This window comes from Phasianus colchicus, chromosome 1, assembly GCF_987193195.1.
Source record: "Phasianus colchicus chromosome 1, bPhaCol1.hap1.1, whole genome shotgun sequence".
Classification (NCBI taxonomy): domain Eukaryota; kingdom Metazoa; phylum Chordata; class Aves; order Galliformes; family Phasianidae; genus Phasianus; species Phasianus colchicus.
This window is the reverse complement of record NC_143436.1, coordinates 51488473-51504772: the sequence shown is the minus strand read 5'-3', so window position 1 is coordinate 51504772 and position 16300 is coordinate 51488473. Positions and strand designations below refer to the sequence as shown.

Genomic DNA, 16300 nt, shown 5'->3' with positions numbered 1-16300 from the left:
CAAAGTCCAGAGGACTGAGCCCCTACAGAATTTGCTTTGTGTAAGAGTTGGTGCTTCTCATTGGTGGTGAAATGCCAAGCTTAGCAATTCTGCCGTAATTGGTGAGCATAGGCTCCAGCCAGCTCGAGAGTGTGGGGGTGCTGTCCTTGTGCCAGAGCCTTCCCCCAGACACAAAACAGCCTCACAGGGAACTGCAATGGAGAGCCAAGGCTGGGGCAGCCTCAGGTCCTGGGCACAGCACAGAGCCGTGGCATTGCTAGAAGGCAGCAAGCAAGGCTGCAGGCTTCAGCTTATGCAGCCCAAGGAGTTCAGGTCTGTAAGAGGGCAAACCTGCATGCCTGGATGTAGTATGGCAGCTGGAAAATAAGAATTGGGTGTGAGACTACACGACAGCTACAGCAGTGATGTTCTCATCTCGCCGCATTTCGTTCTCACCTGCCAACACACCAACTAACCAACCACCTCTTAGCAGTTCTGATATAATTTATTTGTCTTGGTCTTCTTTCTTTGCATAGGCATAAATTACAATCTGTTGATTAAAAAATACAATGAACAAAACAGTGCAGCATTTGCAGCAGGCTACAGCATTAAGTACATCTCCTGCCTGTAACAGTCCATTGGCGCAGGGTGGGTCTGTAACATTGCAATTGGGCAAACTGAGAGCGAGGGGGGAGAACAGAGGAGAGTGGAGTAAAGAGCGGATCTCCAGCCCTGCGGTTATGGCATTTCCTCCAGCAGATGGACAGCCCTAATAAAGAGGAGAGCTGCATCTCCACTCTGTTTCTCATTCAAATAAACACAGGACAGGTCTGGGTGCTCAGCAGCGTCACCACTCGCAGGCAGCTGCAGCCAAGCTTAAAATAACTCAGGCTGCGGATGCCAAAAGTTGAAGCTCTATGCTCAATATAGGAGCAAATCTATTTCTCTCCCCAGTGCCCTGGCTGAGGGGCTGTTTTCCCCCAACAGCAGGGCCTCCTGACCCCATGCGGCCATTTCATGTGATTGGAGATGGGGACAACATTGTCCCAATCCCCTGAGGCTGACAGCCTTGTGCCCTTCTCTTTGCCCCTTGCCTCTCCCAGAGCAGGGATCAGTGCTCAGTACCTGGGAGGATGATGCCAGCATCCTACAGGGCACAAACACCACAAGCAAGCCCTGCAGCTTATATTATTATTTGCAAACTAAACGCAAGACAAATGTGGTTGTTAGAAACACTACCCCAGAGCATAAGCTGAGCTGTAAACTGAGGCTGGGGGACCCTGTGAAGTTCAGCAAGCCTTCTCCACCCCATGGCCCACACCACAAACCAGATGGGAGAAATGGTACCCAGGACAACAGCTCCCAGCAGCAGCTGCCTCTATACATGTGTGCCAGTGGGAAAGTGAGCTCGGAGGATGTCCTGCTGGCACCCGGTGTGGGGCCCCGTCCCCCAGCCCAGCTGTGCTCCTATTATTGCAACTTATCCTACAGCGTGTGCATCCTTGTGCCAAGCGAAGCTCTAGCCCCACTGCCAGGCGAAGCTGCTCGCTCCAGTGGTATCATGCCACAGCCCCACCTCCACGTAAGTAGAAATTGCATGGAAAAAGTTTTTCCATTGTTAATACAAAAAAAAACAAAAAACCTCAACAATCTAATTGGAAAACAGTCCCACCCCTTAAAAAAAAAAAACAGCAGAGCAAATCCAAAAGGGGAAGCAGGCGAGGTTTGAACGTAGCATCCTCAAGCTTAGCAAGCAGGATAGGCAGCCCCAGGCATGGGGAACCCGAGCATCACTGGGACCCAACACAGCTGCTGGTCCAAGTGCATGGACCCCAGCCCAGGACTGGCTTTGAAGCCCACACCTGCCACGTTTCTCCCCTCCTGCTGCCCCCCAAACCTTTACTTGTACAATACTCAATTAATACTGTCTCATGTCCCCTCTGCCTGCCCAGCATCGAAGGGTTTGAGGTCCTTAAGATCTTGAGAAACACAGAGGGGAGCACCATGCTGCACGGTGCCCCAGCGCATCACGGAGTTCCCTCCCTCCCAACTGTGGGAAGGTTATATGTGCCACCAGAAAGGGGACGGCGCAGCCCCAATAGAAAAAAAATGAGCTTCAGAAGTCAGAAGTGTCCGAAACGCACCGAGAGCCACCCGCGTGGGATGTCCTCGCCTCACCCCCCTGCAGGCAAAAAGTCCTTTCCTCCGCAAGCAGCAGCGCAGGCGAAGGGCAGTGCAACCTCCTGCATCCCAGGATGGCCCTGTCTGGCAGCAGGGGAGGGTCAGAGCGCCGGCTCCCCGTGCACACGGAAGCGGTAGATGCAGGTGTACTCGGGGTGGCCCCAGTTGCTCAGCACACGCAGCTCCACCAACTGGAAGGCTCCCACGTCGTCATCCTTGGGGACAGGAGAGATGTGTCACAGAACTGCGGGATGGTTGGGTTGGAAGGGATCTCTGGGACCAGCAAGGTGCCCAGGGTCAAGCCCATGTGGGTGCTGGAGATCTCCATGGAGAAGATAAGTGGAAATGGGCAGGCAAGACCTCCCAGTGAAAGGCTTAAGGTGGACATCCGCCCCTTTCCCACTTCACTGAAGGCTCTGAGGACAGAGGGACCCCATGACCACCCCCCATCCAACACCATCACCCAACTTCCTTCCCATGGTGAGTGCTTCATCACCACTGCTGCACCTTACCTTGAAGTAGAATGTTTGGATGGGGTCACCATCCTGGTTATAGGTGAAGCGCCCCAGGAGAAGGCCCTCCTCCTCTCGCTCCTCTTTCAGGCCCTACAGGGAATAGAAAAGAGACAGGGATGTTCAGGATGGGGAATAGGAGCCATGAAGGTGCACCCCACCCTCCAGCTTCCCACTACAACCCTACTCACGTAGACAGTGAAGTCCTTAGGAGCACTGGGGATAGTTCCCTGGGGTGACAGTGCTTTGGGAACGTGCTCCAGTGTCACGGCTGTGGGGCGGATGAGGCTGGAGAGGCGGATGACAGCAAAGCCCTGGGAGCCACGGAAGGCCCAGCAGTTCCCGGGGTTGACGTCTGGCTACGTGCACAGAAAAGGAATGCCAGCTCTTAGGTATCAGAAGCAACATTATCACCATCAGGACCGTTTTTTCTCCCATCAACGGCAGCCCAGCCACTGTGCCCAGTGTGAGCTCTGCATCACCCCAGAGCTCTCAACCCACTCTCAGTGCCCACCTGCAGGATGACGCGTGGGGACTGTGAGTGGTACCACAGAGGGATCCCGAACAGGCTCAGCAGTGCTGTCTTTGTCTCATAAGTTTCAGAGCAGCGAGTGTTGATGACGCTGGCCCCTGGCACAGGGAAAGGAGCACAGGGGTAAAGCAGAAGTGCCAGCACTCCCTGGCTACCTCCAGCTCACCTCCCTGCCACTTACCTGCTGACTCCAGGGCGTAGTCGACCATTCCTACGCGGTCCTCACTGTAGCGCTTCAGTGCTTGGTCCACGATGAGGTGTACTTGCTGTGGGGATAAAGAGAGGCCTGGTCACAGCTATGGAGTGCTGTCCCCGCCTCCAGTCCACGGGACCTTCTCACGGGACAGGCAATGATGAATCACTGCAGCAAAAAGGAGCAGGCGTGCGCTTGGCTGCAAAGCCTCATTAGAGGCTGCTAAAAATACCCGGGACAAGAAGTGCTGTGCAAGGAAGGGGCAGTGCCTGGCTGGCTGGGCTCTCCCTTCCCAGTGCTGATGGATGAGGAGGGGGACATGGACCAGGCCCAAGGCCATATAGTGCCCCCAGAGCTGATCCTAAAGCTCAGCATCCCAGTGTCACCATGTGCACAGAGCCTGTACAGGGTGAGGGGAACGCTAGCCCTGTGCGATCCCTCCCTGCCTCCACAGGGAGCTGCCAACAAAAATTTCCAAAGCAAACAAGCTCATTTTTTCCTCCACTGTCATCCTGCTGCAACGTTTTGCCCCAAATGACTCAGCAGTGCTGCTAGGGACAGGGCAAACAAGGTGGCTCTGGTTGTTTGCAAGCTCCATGAAATCCCCACCCATGTCCCCAGTGCTCGGCCATCACTCACCTCTTCTGTCACCCCCCCGGCTCCCCCCTGCCGCAGGGCCACACCAATGCTGTCCCGTGCTGCCAGCCCACGCTCTTCCCGCATTTGGGCGAGGATCCGGAGCTCCAGGGCACGCAGCTCTGCCTGTAAGTCCTCCCGCTGGAGCAGCAGCCCGGCCGTGCCCTCGTCCTGCCGGCTCTGTGCCAGAAAGCGGCTGATCCATGCTGGCATCTGTGCTTCCACCTAGAAGTGTGGCACAGGGCTCAGCTGTGGGGCAGAGACACTCACCTCTGCCTCAAACAGGGCCCTGGGTGGGGGTGGAGGTCCCTAAAAGGGGGGATGTCCTGGACTTACGTCAGCCCGTGTTGCCTTGATCTGCTCCAGCACAGCCTCCAGGTGCTTGCTCACAGCCTCCTGGTCTGAGCGCAGCCCTGCCAGCTCCCTCCTCAGTGCTGACACCTCCTGCTGCAGCTCACCCGTCGCCCGCTGCCAGTGGCCCTGCAGCTCCTCCTGCACTGACCTGTGCCACCAGCACAATGAGAGAAATGCCACCGAGCACCACCAAATGCCCCAAAACGCCAGGCTGTGGCCTGCCCCACCCTAAACAATGGGGTTTCTCCCCACACTGAGCAACAATACCTCTGCCACTCTGCATTCAGCTCCTGCAGCCGGGCCTCCATCTCCTGCCAGCACAAAGGCACAAGAGTCCACATGAATGCTGCCCACCAGCCCCAAGGACCCCCGCAGGGTGCACATCACTCACCTGCGAGGCCTGCGCCATCTTCCCCAGACGTTTGTCCATATCAGTCTGCAGCTGTGTCCGCAGGGCGTCCAGCTCACCCTGCGGGACAAGGATGAGATGGGGACATCAGAACCCATCCCATCACATCCCCATGCCCACACCACCCTGCTCCCCTCACCTGGAGGTGCCCGGTCATGTCGCTGCGCAGCCGTTCCTCCATGCTGGCCTGGCGGCGGCCCAGCAGCCCCTCCAACAGGCCCAACATGTCTCCCGTCGGTGGGGGTTCACCCCCAGCCACCCCCAGCTCCCAGCGTGACACCGCAGCCTCCAGTGCCTCAAAACGCTTCTCCAGAGCCTGGAAGCGGGCCAGGAGCTGCTGCTCTCCTCGCAGCCCCTGCGAGGGGAAAGAGAATGCCATGCAGCCCCCGTGAGCCTTGCGGGCCTACGTGGGTGGCTGTGCCCCATTACTGCTTCCCCTCCCTCCATCTTTGAGATGTACCAAACTTCAGGGGCTGCACCCATGGGCACAGAGCTCCCTTGGGTGTCTGGCCCCAGCCATCCCGCCCCAAAGGCAACCAGTTTGTACCTGGTCCAGTGCAGTCATGTCCCGTGCCCCAGGCACGTCTGAGGAGGAGAAGCGTCCCGCTCCCCACCATGAGAAGATGGGGAGGCTGTGTGCTGACAGGCCATATGGGTACAGGTACCACGCTCCTAGGCACACAGGGGACAAGATGGTTCAACAGTGAGATGGTGACGGGGGACAGGAGCCACAAGCACTGAGCTTGCTGCCATCCCATCCTGGGTACAGCATGGGGATGATGGCTCTCCAGCCCTGTATCACAGTGGGATGAGGGAATAGTAGTGGGCTCACCATAAGCAACTGCAGCAAGGAGCAAGAGGAGCAGCAGCAACCACAGGGACTTCTTCAGCCGCGGGTAGCGCCTGCAGAGTGGGGAAGAAAGAGGTCTATGGGCTGTGTCTTGCAGTGGTGGGATACTCCTGGGGCTGGGATCCCACTCACCTGGACAGGGGGACACGCTGTAGCTGGGGAGCCCTTCCAGTGACATGGTGCCAGGCGGTGGCTATACAGGACAGGAGCCATCCCACAAATCGGGCTGGGGGAGGACAAGCAGGCTCAGAGGAACCCCAGGACATCCCCTCTGCCTCCAGGGCTGCTCTCTGGAGGAAGACAATCCATGCATGCAGCATCCCCTTCCCTCCCTGCCTCAGATTTGCAAGAACCAACTGCTACATGGTCAACAGCAAGTTGGCATGAGAGCAAAGGAGCCCCATAGGACAACAAACCTCCACATGGGCATGGGACAAGACCCCTTCCCCCTCAGGCCCTCACTCACCTGGTGCAGTGAACACCTGCCACAGGAAGGAGCCAACCCTGGAGGCGGCAGTCCTCAGCCCTGACCCCGAACTGCTGTGGGCAGAGTAGAGCTGACCTAGAGGGAGATAAGGACAAGAGGTAACAGCTTTGAGTTGCGCCATGGGAAGTTCAGGTTGGATATAAGGAAAAAATTCTCAGAAAGAGCGGTGCCTCAGTGGCACAGGCTGCCCAGGGAGGTGGTACAGTCACCGTGTGGATGTGGCACTGAGGACATGGTCAGTGGGCATGGTGGGAATGGGCTGATGGTTGACTAGATAATCTTAGAGGTGTTCCCCAACCTTAATGATTCTGGGATTCTGTGTGAGGGGAGGCAACAAGACATGGAATGGAACCCACATCCCTAGGTTTGAAAATAGGGGCTAGGACTCTGTGGTCCCATGGAGGTGTCCCCAGCATCCCACTACTGCATTCCTACCTGCATAGTCGTCTTCTGAGGAATACCCAGAGGAGGAGGCATAGGTGTCATAAGTTCGGCTCTCCAGCAGCCCGTTGACTTTGCTGGACTCCGTGTCCCCTGTATCCCTTCTCCTCCTGGTCGAGAGCTCCCTGCCTGCTCACCCACCCCAAAAAATCCCATAGAAACAGCTCAGAAAACAGCCACTCTGAAACAACCGGGATGCCCCAAGGGGTTGAGGCGACAGATGCCACGGGAGGACAGGCTCACCCCAGTAAGTGCTGCCATCCAGGGCATCATCCAGCGCAGCCAGCCCCCGGCTGCCCCCCAGGTAGGACTCGCTCACCAAAGACTCGCTGTAATAGGAGGTCTGGGTGCTGGGGCCGGGCGACAGCCGTTTGGTGCCGCTTGATTTCCTCCTCGCCGCCGTCCTGCCGGGATGAGAACCAGCAGATCGGCGTCACATAGCGGAGGCGCGGCTACGACGCCGGCACCGGGAGCGCTGCAGGGCTGGGAGGATGCTCGGCACGGCGCAACCGCTGCTTTGCGAAACCCCGAAAGGTGGGGAGCCCCCGGCCCCGCTTCCGCTTACACCGCTGCGGTTTTCCGGCACGGCGCTCGCAGAGCTTCCCTCCCTCCCGCCATCGCGCCCGAAGCTGCTGGGTGCCAAAAGCCTGAACCCGCCCCCTCCCCCCCCCCCCGTGTCCCTGCGGTACCCCCGAACCTGGCGGTGCTCTCCTTGAAGGGCAGCTGCGGGCCGCCCAGCAGGGAGCTGGTGCCGTCCTCATCCTCTGAATAGAGGCGCGAGGTGACGAGGCGCTGGCTGCGGCGCGACATGGTGGGGGGACAGCGGCTCACCTGGGGGACACACGGGGGGGGGGGACAGTGTTATGGAGAGGGGGGGGGGGGAGCAGCCACGCTCGGGGACACCCCTAAGTACCCCCGTGCCGAGGGACGCATAAGGCCAACCCGAGCGCACCCAGGGGCACCTGCTCACGGGGCAGTGACAGCTGCACTGTTCCTTTATGCCCCCCCCCCGCTGGTCCAGGCAGCCCTACGACCGAGACGCGAGCGGGACTCCTCCCACCCCACCCAGTACCCCCCCATGCCACAAGACCTCTTCACTCCCAGAACCCCCCATTCCCCACCCCACGATACCCAGGACCCCCCCCATCCCTCCCCCAGCACCCACCGCACAGCCGAGGACAGTCGCGGAGCCGCCCGCTCCCCGCGCCGCTCCTCTCCCTTTTGTTTTGCAAGACGCGGCCCCCCCGCTCCTCCCCCTCCCCCTCCTCCCCCCCCCCCACCCCTCCCGGCTCCCGCCCAGCCCCAATGCTCCGCCCCGGCAGCTCCGGGGGGGCGGGGGGGTCCCGGGAGGCGCAGCGCTGCGCTCGGGGCGTCCCCGTGTGCGGCGCACACAGCGCGCCTTTGTCTGCTATTTTTTTTTCTTTTTTTTTTCTTTCTTTCTTTCTTTTTTTTTTTAAAGTTCTTGGGTTTTTTGTCCCTTGTTTCTTTGTTGGTTCCTTTTTTTTTTTTCCCCTTTCCTTCCAGCCCATTAATTCTAGCCTCAATCTCCCCTTGCCGTTCCCAGGACCCATTAACCGCTGCCTTCCCCCCCCTTCCCCATAGCTCATTAGCGACCAATTCACCCAATTTGCTGCTTTCTGCACCGTGTCCTGGGGACACCTCGTGCCCCCGCCGCCACCCCAGGGACCCATCCCCACCACTCATCCCCACCATGGGGCACGAAGCCCCTGTCCCACAGCACCTGTCCCAGCTGACGCAAACCCACCGCGGATTAACCCCGGCCAGGATTAGTGGATAAGCCAGAAGCCGGGCGCTATATATGGTGCAGGGCCCGGTGTGGATCCCAGAGCCACCTCTGCAGGAGGGACGCGGCGCCCGCTGGGATTTTTGGGTGGGTGTGGGAAGAGCGTGGGCAGGGATGAGCACTGCGGGTTGGGTGAACCACGTGGAAGCTCACCAAAGGCCCCATTAATTGTAGGCTGGGGAAAAGCTGGAGAGGGACTGACTGCAGGAAAGTGGACCAGCTTTTTGCACAGGATGAGGGGGAATGGCTTTAAACTAAAAGAGAGGAGATTTAGGTTAGGTCTTGGGTGGAAATACATTACTCAGAGGGCGGTGAAGCACTGGCACAGCTGCCCAGAGAGCTGTGGGTGCCCCATCCCTGGAGGTTCAGGGCCAGGTTGGATGGGGCCCTGGGCAGCCTGAGCTGGTGGGAGGCAGCCCTGCACACAGCACGGGGACTGGGTGGGCTTTGAGGTCCCTTCCATAACCAACCATTCTGTGATTCTATGAAAATTCTTTCTCTCATTATAAAAGGATTTGGAGGGATGGCCATGCCAGCATGCCACGTGAATCTGGGACTGGAAAAACAGCCCTGCTGGCCGGGATCCCAAATCATGTTTGCTCCACGAGGCCGACCTATTTATTTAAATAACGCGCGCACCTGCCCGTCTCCCCTTGCATCATCCAACATCACGCACTCCAAGCTCTTCCCAGGGTGACAACAGCCATCACATCACGTCACCATCCCCGTCTCACAGCCACGACCCTACGTCATCCACCAGCACCTGGTGGGGCTGTGCTGCTGTGGCCAGGCAGCGTCCCACAGCCACCAGCACCTTGCCCAAGCGCCGGTCCAATGCCTGCAGGTGGGGCTCAGCCAGGATGGGCGCCAGGTGGTCGGCAGCCAGTGCTTCCCGCATCAGATCACTCAGGCGGTAGGGCTCGGTGGCCAACAGCCTCAGCCGCAGGTAGGTGGACTTCTTGATGCTGCCGATGCGGAGGAGAGAGCCTGGCATCAGGCTGGGTTTTCACCAATGGGAACATGGGTGGTGGGAGCCGCTTACCTGCAGCACTGCTGGAGCGGGGCCAGGATGGACATCTCGTCACGAGAGTGCGTGCCGAAGCTGAGGGAGAAACCCAAGGGTTGGCATCGGGGTGTGTGTAGCATTACCCTGCATCGGCTCTCATTTTGACTCTTGGCACCCCTCAGCCCCAGCTCTGTCCACTTAAGGTGGTTGAGTGCTCCCCTCTCTCCTACCCGCGGCCATTGTCCAAGTGAAGCAAGAAGGTATCGTTCCCAAATTTCTCAAAGGTCTCATAGTGGTGCCGGTCCATGTTGCCTAAAAGAGTGAGGAGAGAGTGGCAGCAGTGGGATGCTGGGATGGGTACCCGCATGGCCCCATGCCAACTCCTGCACAATATCATCCAGCGCTGAGTTCTGGCAGGAGACAAGCACCCCAACACTGTGATGGTACAGGGCAAACCAGCCTCACTCATGTCATTCACTGCGGGAGAGTTGGACTAGATGACCTTTAAGGGTCCTTTCCAACTCAAACAATTCCATGACTCAGTGTATGCAACATACCACAGGTTCTTCAGTCCCAAACATGCCATCAGGTGGGGACCAGGCCATGGGGACAAGCAGGCAGAGTGCCTTCACGGTGCAAAGCCTGACCATTGCCTTTCCCACCAGCTACTGGAAAGTGAGGAGAAACCGGAGGGATGCACTCACCCATGAGGAAATCAAGTACTGCCATGTCGATGAGGTCAAGGAGACGATGACCACTGTCATAGGGTGGCGTCCGGCGCACCTGGGTGCAATAGTTGGGGTCCTGCTCCCACCTTCAGACAAAGAATGGACAATGGGTACATGAGAGCGACCACAGGGCCACCTGGGCAGCCCTCCTGCGCTCCTCGAGTCCCTTTGTGTCCCCCAATGTCCCAGCTCACTCAGCCTTCTTGCTCTTGTGGTAGGAGCGGCGCCAAGGGCTGCGCCAGGAGCGACGCTTGGCCAGAGCTTTGTCGGGTAGCAGGACTGCCATGGAGCCCTCCAGCTGGTCCGGCTTGCCGCACAGAGCGTGCTCAGTGGAGCAGTAGTAGGAACACTCCCCGTAGAAGCAGACGTTGCCCGCTGGTATGGGAGACAAAGCACAGGCTGATGACCAAACAAGAACCAGATGAAGCTACTCACCATGCCACACGCATAGAGCAATAGCATGGTGACTCTTCTTGAGAACCACCTCCATAGATGGGGACGCGGTGGTAGCTGGAGTCATTCCCAGATGGGTGCCTGCCCTTGTGTGAGAGCCAAAGGTTAGCAAGAGCTCACCTGGGGAAATGAAGAAAGTCTTGGCCAGTTTCTTGTCAGTCGTGATGTCCCGGATCTCCTTTGTTATATTCACCAAGCGACCAGAAACAGGCGGGATTCGTCGGAAATCTAGGATCCTAAAACACAAAACTCAGCACAATTTCTTGCCAGTGGAGGCATTTTTTTACACCCAGTTAGTACAAGTGCCATGAGATGCAGGCATCCTTGCAATAGAGGAGGAATAAATGGCTGAAGGAGTTGTTTCTTGGCCAGGGTTGGATGTGAGGTTTGCTGGGAGGCTACAGGCCCCAGAGGGAAGATTTTTGGTCGTGTTTCCCACCAAGCACAGGGTAGCCCCCAAGGGCTGAGGCCTCTTTTTGGGTGCAGGCCACACAAGAGAACTCACCTGTCCAGGTGAAAGGCTGCAATCTCCGCATTGTGCCGCTCAAAGTCTGAGAAGTAGAAGAAGTCAGCGGGGGTCTCTTGGTCCCTGCTCTGCCTGAGAAGATTTGGGGAGGGCAGGGATGGTGGCCAAAGAATGGATCACCTCCTGCTTGTTCCCAAACCACCCCTTGTGCTGTGTCTGTGGTGCCACCGAGACATGACCAGGCACAGGTGTACCCCACTGTGTGGTGCGGCCCCAAATGCCACTGGGACAAGGGCTGGGAAGTGGTCCTCGTGGATCATCTTCTCCTTCCCACCACTGGAGGTCACTAGCCCATCACAAGCTGCACCAAGCCTGCAGCCAGCAGTAGGGGAAGGGGCCTCCAGCGCTGGGGCTGAAGTCAAGCTCTACTCACTTCATGGGTTTGAAGAGGGCCTGCCCGTAGTTTGGGAAGGTCATGATGAGCTTCAGCTGGGTACCGCCAGACTTCTGCACTGGAAGGGAGCACACAAGGGTGACTAGGACTGGTGGGGAGGCCAATGGGATAGGGATGTGGGTAGGGGTGAATACCCGAGCTGACAATCTTCATGGTGGCCAGGTCCTGCAGGAGGTTGGGCATCAGGGGGTCCCTACGTGGGTACAACTCATAGCGGTTGATGCCGACGTGGAACTTGAGCCAGGCAGGGTAGGTGTCGTAGGCTGTCTTCCCTGTCGGGAGGACCATCTCGGCTTTACTGCTGCTGACCCTGCAGCCCAAAAGCCACCACCACCCCAACAACAACATTTAGTTGGGATGGGGTCTTGTTCCCAGGCCCTTTCTGGGAAGAGCCAGCACAAGGCCTGGGTGGTGGCGGAAGCCCCTAAGGCAGGTCCCCTTGGCAGCTGATGGCCACCCTTGCATCCCCCACAGAAAGTCCCCATGGTCTCCCAGCTGGTCCTCAGTTTCCAGCTGATCTCACCCCAGGGGATCAGCTCCCAGGTGTGCAATCAGCTATGCACAGTTAAAGGGGAACACAAAACATCCATAAAAGAATGCTTCCCAGCAGCATCCTGAGCTCCCACCTGCAACTGACTCCCCCTGACCAGACCAGTGACAACCCCTGGCTTCTCTGTGGGATGAATTTGGGTTATCTAGTCCCCCCATCTTAGTATTTTCACCTCTGGAAGGTGTGCTTTTCATAAGGAATCTGCTGCGTATTACCCATGGTATCTCCGTTAATATCTTCCCTTCTAATTAGAGGTTAGTAGTGCAGGGACAAAAATAGGCACCCAGCAGTGGAGAGCTCACCACCCAGCAGAGCCTAAAGAGGTCAGAGAGTGCCCTGAGAAACATGGGACTGCCGTGGTCTCGTGTCAAGAGCCAGCTGACATTTGGGGTTTTGCATTTCCAACATGAGGTGGGTGAGAGAAGGGGATCAAACTGGTCAGAAGTCTGCATTGGGGAGTTCCCTGAAATTTACAGTGAGAGACCAGTGCTGGGTAAGGAGAGGAGGAGATGACCTAGAAGATATCATACGTAACACTGAATAATTCAGGCCTCTCCTTGGACTTCACCATGTGCCACATGGGCAGGAGGCTCCCTACAGCTCCCTGGGGCAGCAGCTTGGAAATGGGGCTGAGATAAGATCTGAGGCACTGGGGCGATCCAGGTGGGATGCTGAGCCAAGCAAGGAAATAATTTGTTTGCTCCCTGCCATTTGTCCCCTCAAGCACCTCCACGCATCCCCCCCAGACCAGCCCACTCCTCACCATTCATCGCTCCCACTGCTCCTTAGGCTGAACTTTTCCAAGGGATTGACGACAAACAGCTTGTCTTTGTCCTTCACCTCCGGCAACGGGATGTTATAAAGGGGATGCTCAAAGAGTGCAGCCAGCTTGGATCCCTTGGCCCATGCTGGACTGACGTCTCCATGCTGGTGCTGGATTCCCACATCCCCATCCTTTCCCCGTGGCCCTGCTCGCTGTGGCTGGGAGCTTTTCTCCAAGGAACTGTTGCTGCCACTGAAGTCCTGGAGGATGCGCAGGCTCAGCTTTTCAAGGCTGGCCAGCAAAGGGCTGCCTGTGGGGGTAGCCAAGGCTTTTGGTGCTTTCGCATCGCAGCTGCAGAGCCTGTGAGTCTTGGGGAGAGCCAAGTCCATCGTTACGTGCAGCAGGAAGGCCAGGAGCAGCAGGAGGAGGAGGAGGACTTTAAACTTCCTTTGGACAAGTGTCTGCAGCTGGCGCCGCATCCTTCTTTGCCAAGGGGCAGGCACCCACACAGGGTAAAGAGAGTCAGTGCATCCACTGCCCCGTCTCTTCTCTGGGCAGAAATCAGGGAGAGTTGTCCTGCATCTAAAACATCACAGCAAAAAGCAAAGCTGTGGGAAGACCCTGGTGGCAGGACAGAGAGAGGGGTAGGAGCTGCAGCAGGATTTATAAGGGACGAGCTAGCAGTGCCAAGGTTAGCATGAACAGGGCAAGTTCCAAATCAATAGCTGCAGGTGGGTCGGGGCCAGAGACGGTCACAGATAACCCATACACTGGCAATCAAACAGGTGCCCTGCACTCTCCCATCTCTCTGGGCTTCTCCCTGCCCAGCTCCCATTGCTTTCCCTCCTTGTTTGCACACTTCTGCCGCACTCCCCAGCTCCATCCTATCTGCTGGGCTCCCACCATGCTTATATTCACGTGCTCGTCATCCAGTTTTGCTCCCACTGCTTAGCCAGGGCAATGTTACCACCTCTCCATCTCTTCAAGGATCTACAAGTTGCTTGTATGCAACTGCCCATCAGTGGCTAAAATAAACAGGATAAAATAGCAGCTGGAGCAGTTTTACCCTTTTTAATCTCCCCAAAAATGCAGAGGACACATGAAATCCCATATATCACGCTGTCCCCCTTGCTGGAGGCAGGCAGATGAGGAGCAGGGCTGGAGACCTCCTCCCGTGCCACAGCCCTACAATACCCTCCAGCTTGTGCTGCTCTCCACACCAGCCCCATGTTGGCTCCATCCAGCCCACACGGGCAGCAGGAATATGGTGTTCCTGGCTCTCCGTGTCCCGCAGCACAACAGTTGCTTGGAAACCGCCTCCAGCTGACATTGCCAGCAGCCCCAGATCCAGCCAGCACCGCGTTTCCTTCCCCCTGCCACGCGCAAACAGCACGACCGACGGGAGCAGAGCTTCCCACAGGGCTGGCGAGCTGCAAACCATGCAGAAGGAGCCGGGCAGAGGGGAGCAGATGGCTTCCCTGGGGAAGGGAACACGACGTCTTGCACCAGGAGGTTTGCTGGATCCGGTCTAGATGCACGTTTTGGAAAGAAGGCGCCTAGGAGGGGCTGTGGTTGGAACACAGGATCGTTAGGTCATTGCTTAGTGGGGAAAAAAAAAAAAAGCCAATAAAAACATGTGCTAACTACTTGCATCAAAGGAGCTGGGCTCAGCTCTCAGAGAGGGGCCATGGATTCCTTTATTCCAAAGCCAGCTCCGGGAGAGCAAAGGGAGAGGGAGACCCCCTGCTTCTTCCATTGGCTCAGCATCAGCTCCAAACTTGGTTTGCAGGGAGGCAGGGTGACAAAGGCATCCTTCCCGCATCCCAGAGCCAGACTGGGACAGGTCTGTGATGTAGGTAGCTCCCTCCTGCTGAGCTACCAGGGCTGCTGCATACATGGGGACACCAGCACAGAGCCTGCAGCCTTTTTTCCCCAATATGGGATGAAGCCGTCCTTCTGACTAGGAGACCTGTCCCCATGCTATGGTAAATCAGAATCCTCCCCACTCCCCAACTCTAATTTAGCATCAAATTGGAATATAGAGGAAAGGGGAATAGGTGGGGTGCTCGCCACCCTTTGCACTTCAATGCTGGCATTAAATATTAACCAAAAGATTTTTCAGAAAGCCAGACGTGAGCCTACAGCAACAGGAAGAGCTGGGGAGCTTCAAAGCCTGCCCTGATTGCCTGACAGCACATCAGTGCACCTCGTTGCCATGACATCATCACAGAGAAGCGATTGAATTTGCACCTCTTTCCTCCATTTTTTCCAGCTTCTTCACCCCTTCACAGCAGGGCCCAGTCACCTTTGGGATGGAGGAGGAGCCCTACACCCAAGGACACTTCCATTGCTGGCACAGAGCGCGGACTCCCCGCCACGCAGGCCGACAGCCGATAACGATGTTCCCCATCTCCCCTCGGCAGGGAGGGATGAAATCATGAGCACAGCCCTCTGAGCTGCTACCACTCCACGCTGGCTTGCTGGGATGGATGGACAGAAACGGTCATTCTGACTGGCACCGATGTATCACCCTGAGCTTTTCAACTCCTTTTTCACATCTGACTCACTTTGATCCTTTGATGGCAATAGCAATGACACCCAGGTGGCAAGACACAATAGGGAGGGGAAAAAACAGTAGTTAGACATTCAGTGCCAACTTCCCCAGATTTCTGCTAAAAAACTTTTAAGGTAAAAAGCCTCCAGCAAGAGATGGCAGTTTTTAGAGTCAACAGCATTTTTAGGCTCCAAAGCATCAGTGGCAGAGTGGTTACTTGCGGGATAACATGGAACAAGAAGGGACCATCTCCAATCCATGAACCTTACTGCCATGTGAACTACAGGCATGCCTCAAAGTGCTCTAGTTCCATAGCAAAAGCCCCAGACTGTGCTCTAGTTCCACAGCAAAAGGAGGGTGGGAGTTTCTTGTAGCACACAGGAATCAGTGCAGCATGACTCAACTTGCAACAAGCAGGAAAGCTGAGCCTACCAAATACTTGCTTGGGGGCCTTGACGCACACAGCTGAATTTTGGAAAGTTGAGGTTTATGCTTTCACATATAACAGGCATTCAAAAATGGGGTGGCTTTTTGTGGTAAGTTCTTGTGGGAGAGCTGTTGCCCTTGGAAACAAAAATAGCATGGCGCTCTCCTGCGAGCCACCTTGCACTTGCTTACCTTGGGGGAGTTGCAGTGTAGGAGCTGACTTGCTGCAAATTCACACCTAGCTCACCTCGATTTGTTTGTGTGCTTGTGCTCTGAGGATGCTGGGGACTGGTCAGCATTTGCCTATTGCAAATGCAGGTCACAGAGACATTAGCTGTGGTCAGCTGGTGGCCAAACTGATAACAGGCTGGTAGCAAGGCCAAGAGATTGCATCCTGAGGTAAGCAGCTCCCTCTCCCTACAAATATCTGCAGGTCAGCATGACCCCACAGAGATGCCCATGACCAGCCTGTCTGCGGACATGTACACAGCAGTTAATTATTCATTAGCGTGAAAGAAGGAC

The 16300-nt window shown here is 56.7% G+C and overlaps 2 protein-coding genes across 3 annotated transcripts; both read right to left on the bottom strand.

Annotated features, from left to right (window-relative positions):
• Positions 1–447: 447 nt before the first annotated feature.
• On the bottom strand, positions 448–7829 carry SUN2 (Sad1 and UNC84 domain containing 2). 2 transcript variants are annotated; one of them, XM_031600179.2, is made up of 18 exons: positions 7740–7829; positions 7272–7405; positions 6818–6978; positions 6569–6703; positions 6113–6208; positions 5779–5872; positions 5629–5699; positions 5344–5468; positions 4936–5151; positions 4779–4856; positions 4655–4698; positions 4370–4535; positions 4037–4258; positions 3386–3470; positions 3187–3302; positions 2864–3031; positions 2673–2765; positions 448–2375 (listed from the first exon to the last, which is right to left on the bottom strand). In XM_031600179.2, exons 2-18 carry the CDS (start codon positions 7382–7384, stop codon positions 2262–2264), a joined length of 2097 nt encoding a protein of 698 aa, XP_031456039.1. In that variant the 5' UTR covers positions 7385–7405; positions 7740–7829; the 3' UTR covers positions 448–2261. The 2 variants fall into 2 exon arrangements, 1 of the variants encoding a protein (XP_031456039.1); XR_004167949.2 differs by lacking the exon at positions 448–2375 and having other exon boundaries at positions 2864–3027.
• Positions 7830–8087: 258 nt separating this feature from the next.
• LOC116233354 (extracellular serine/threonine protein kinase FAM20C-like) lies at positions 8088–13461 on the bottom strand. The gene is made up of 10 exons (XM_031600192.2): positions 12799–13461; positions 11620–11795; positions 11465–11543; positions 11071–11163; positions 10686–10801; positions 10307–10487; positions 10089–10198; positions 9615–9696; positions 9421–9480; positions 8088–9343 (listed from the first exon to the last, which is right to left on the bottom strand). Exons 1-10 carry the CDS (start codon positions 13275–13277, stop codon positions 9109–9111), a joined length of 1611 nt encoding a protein of 536 aa, XP_031456052.2. The 5' UTR covers positions 13278–13461; the 3' UTR covers positions 8088–9108.
• Between the last annotated feature and the right edge of the window lie 2839 nt (positions 13462–16300).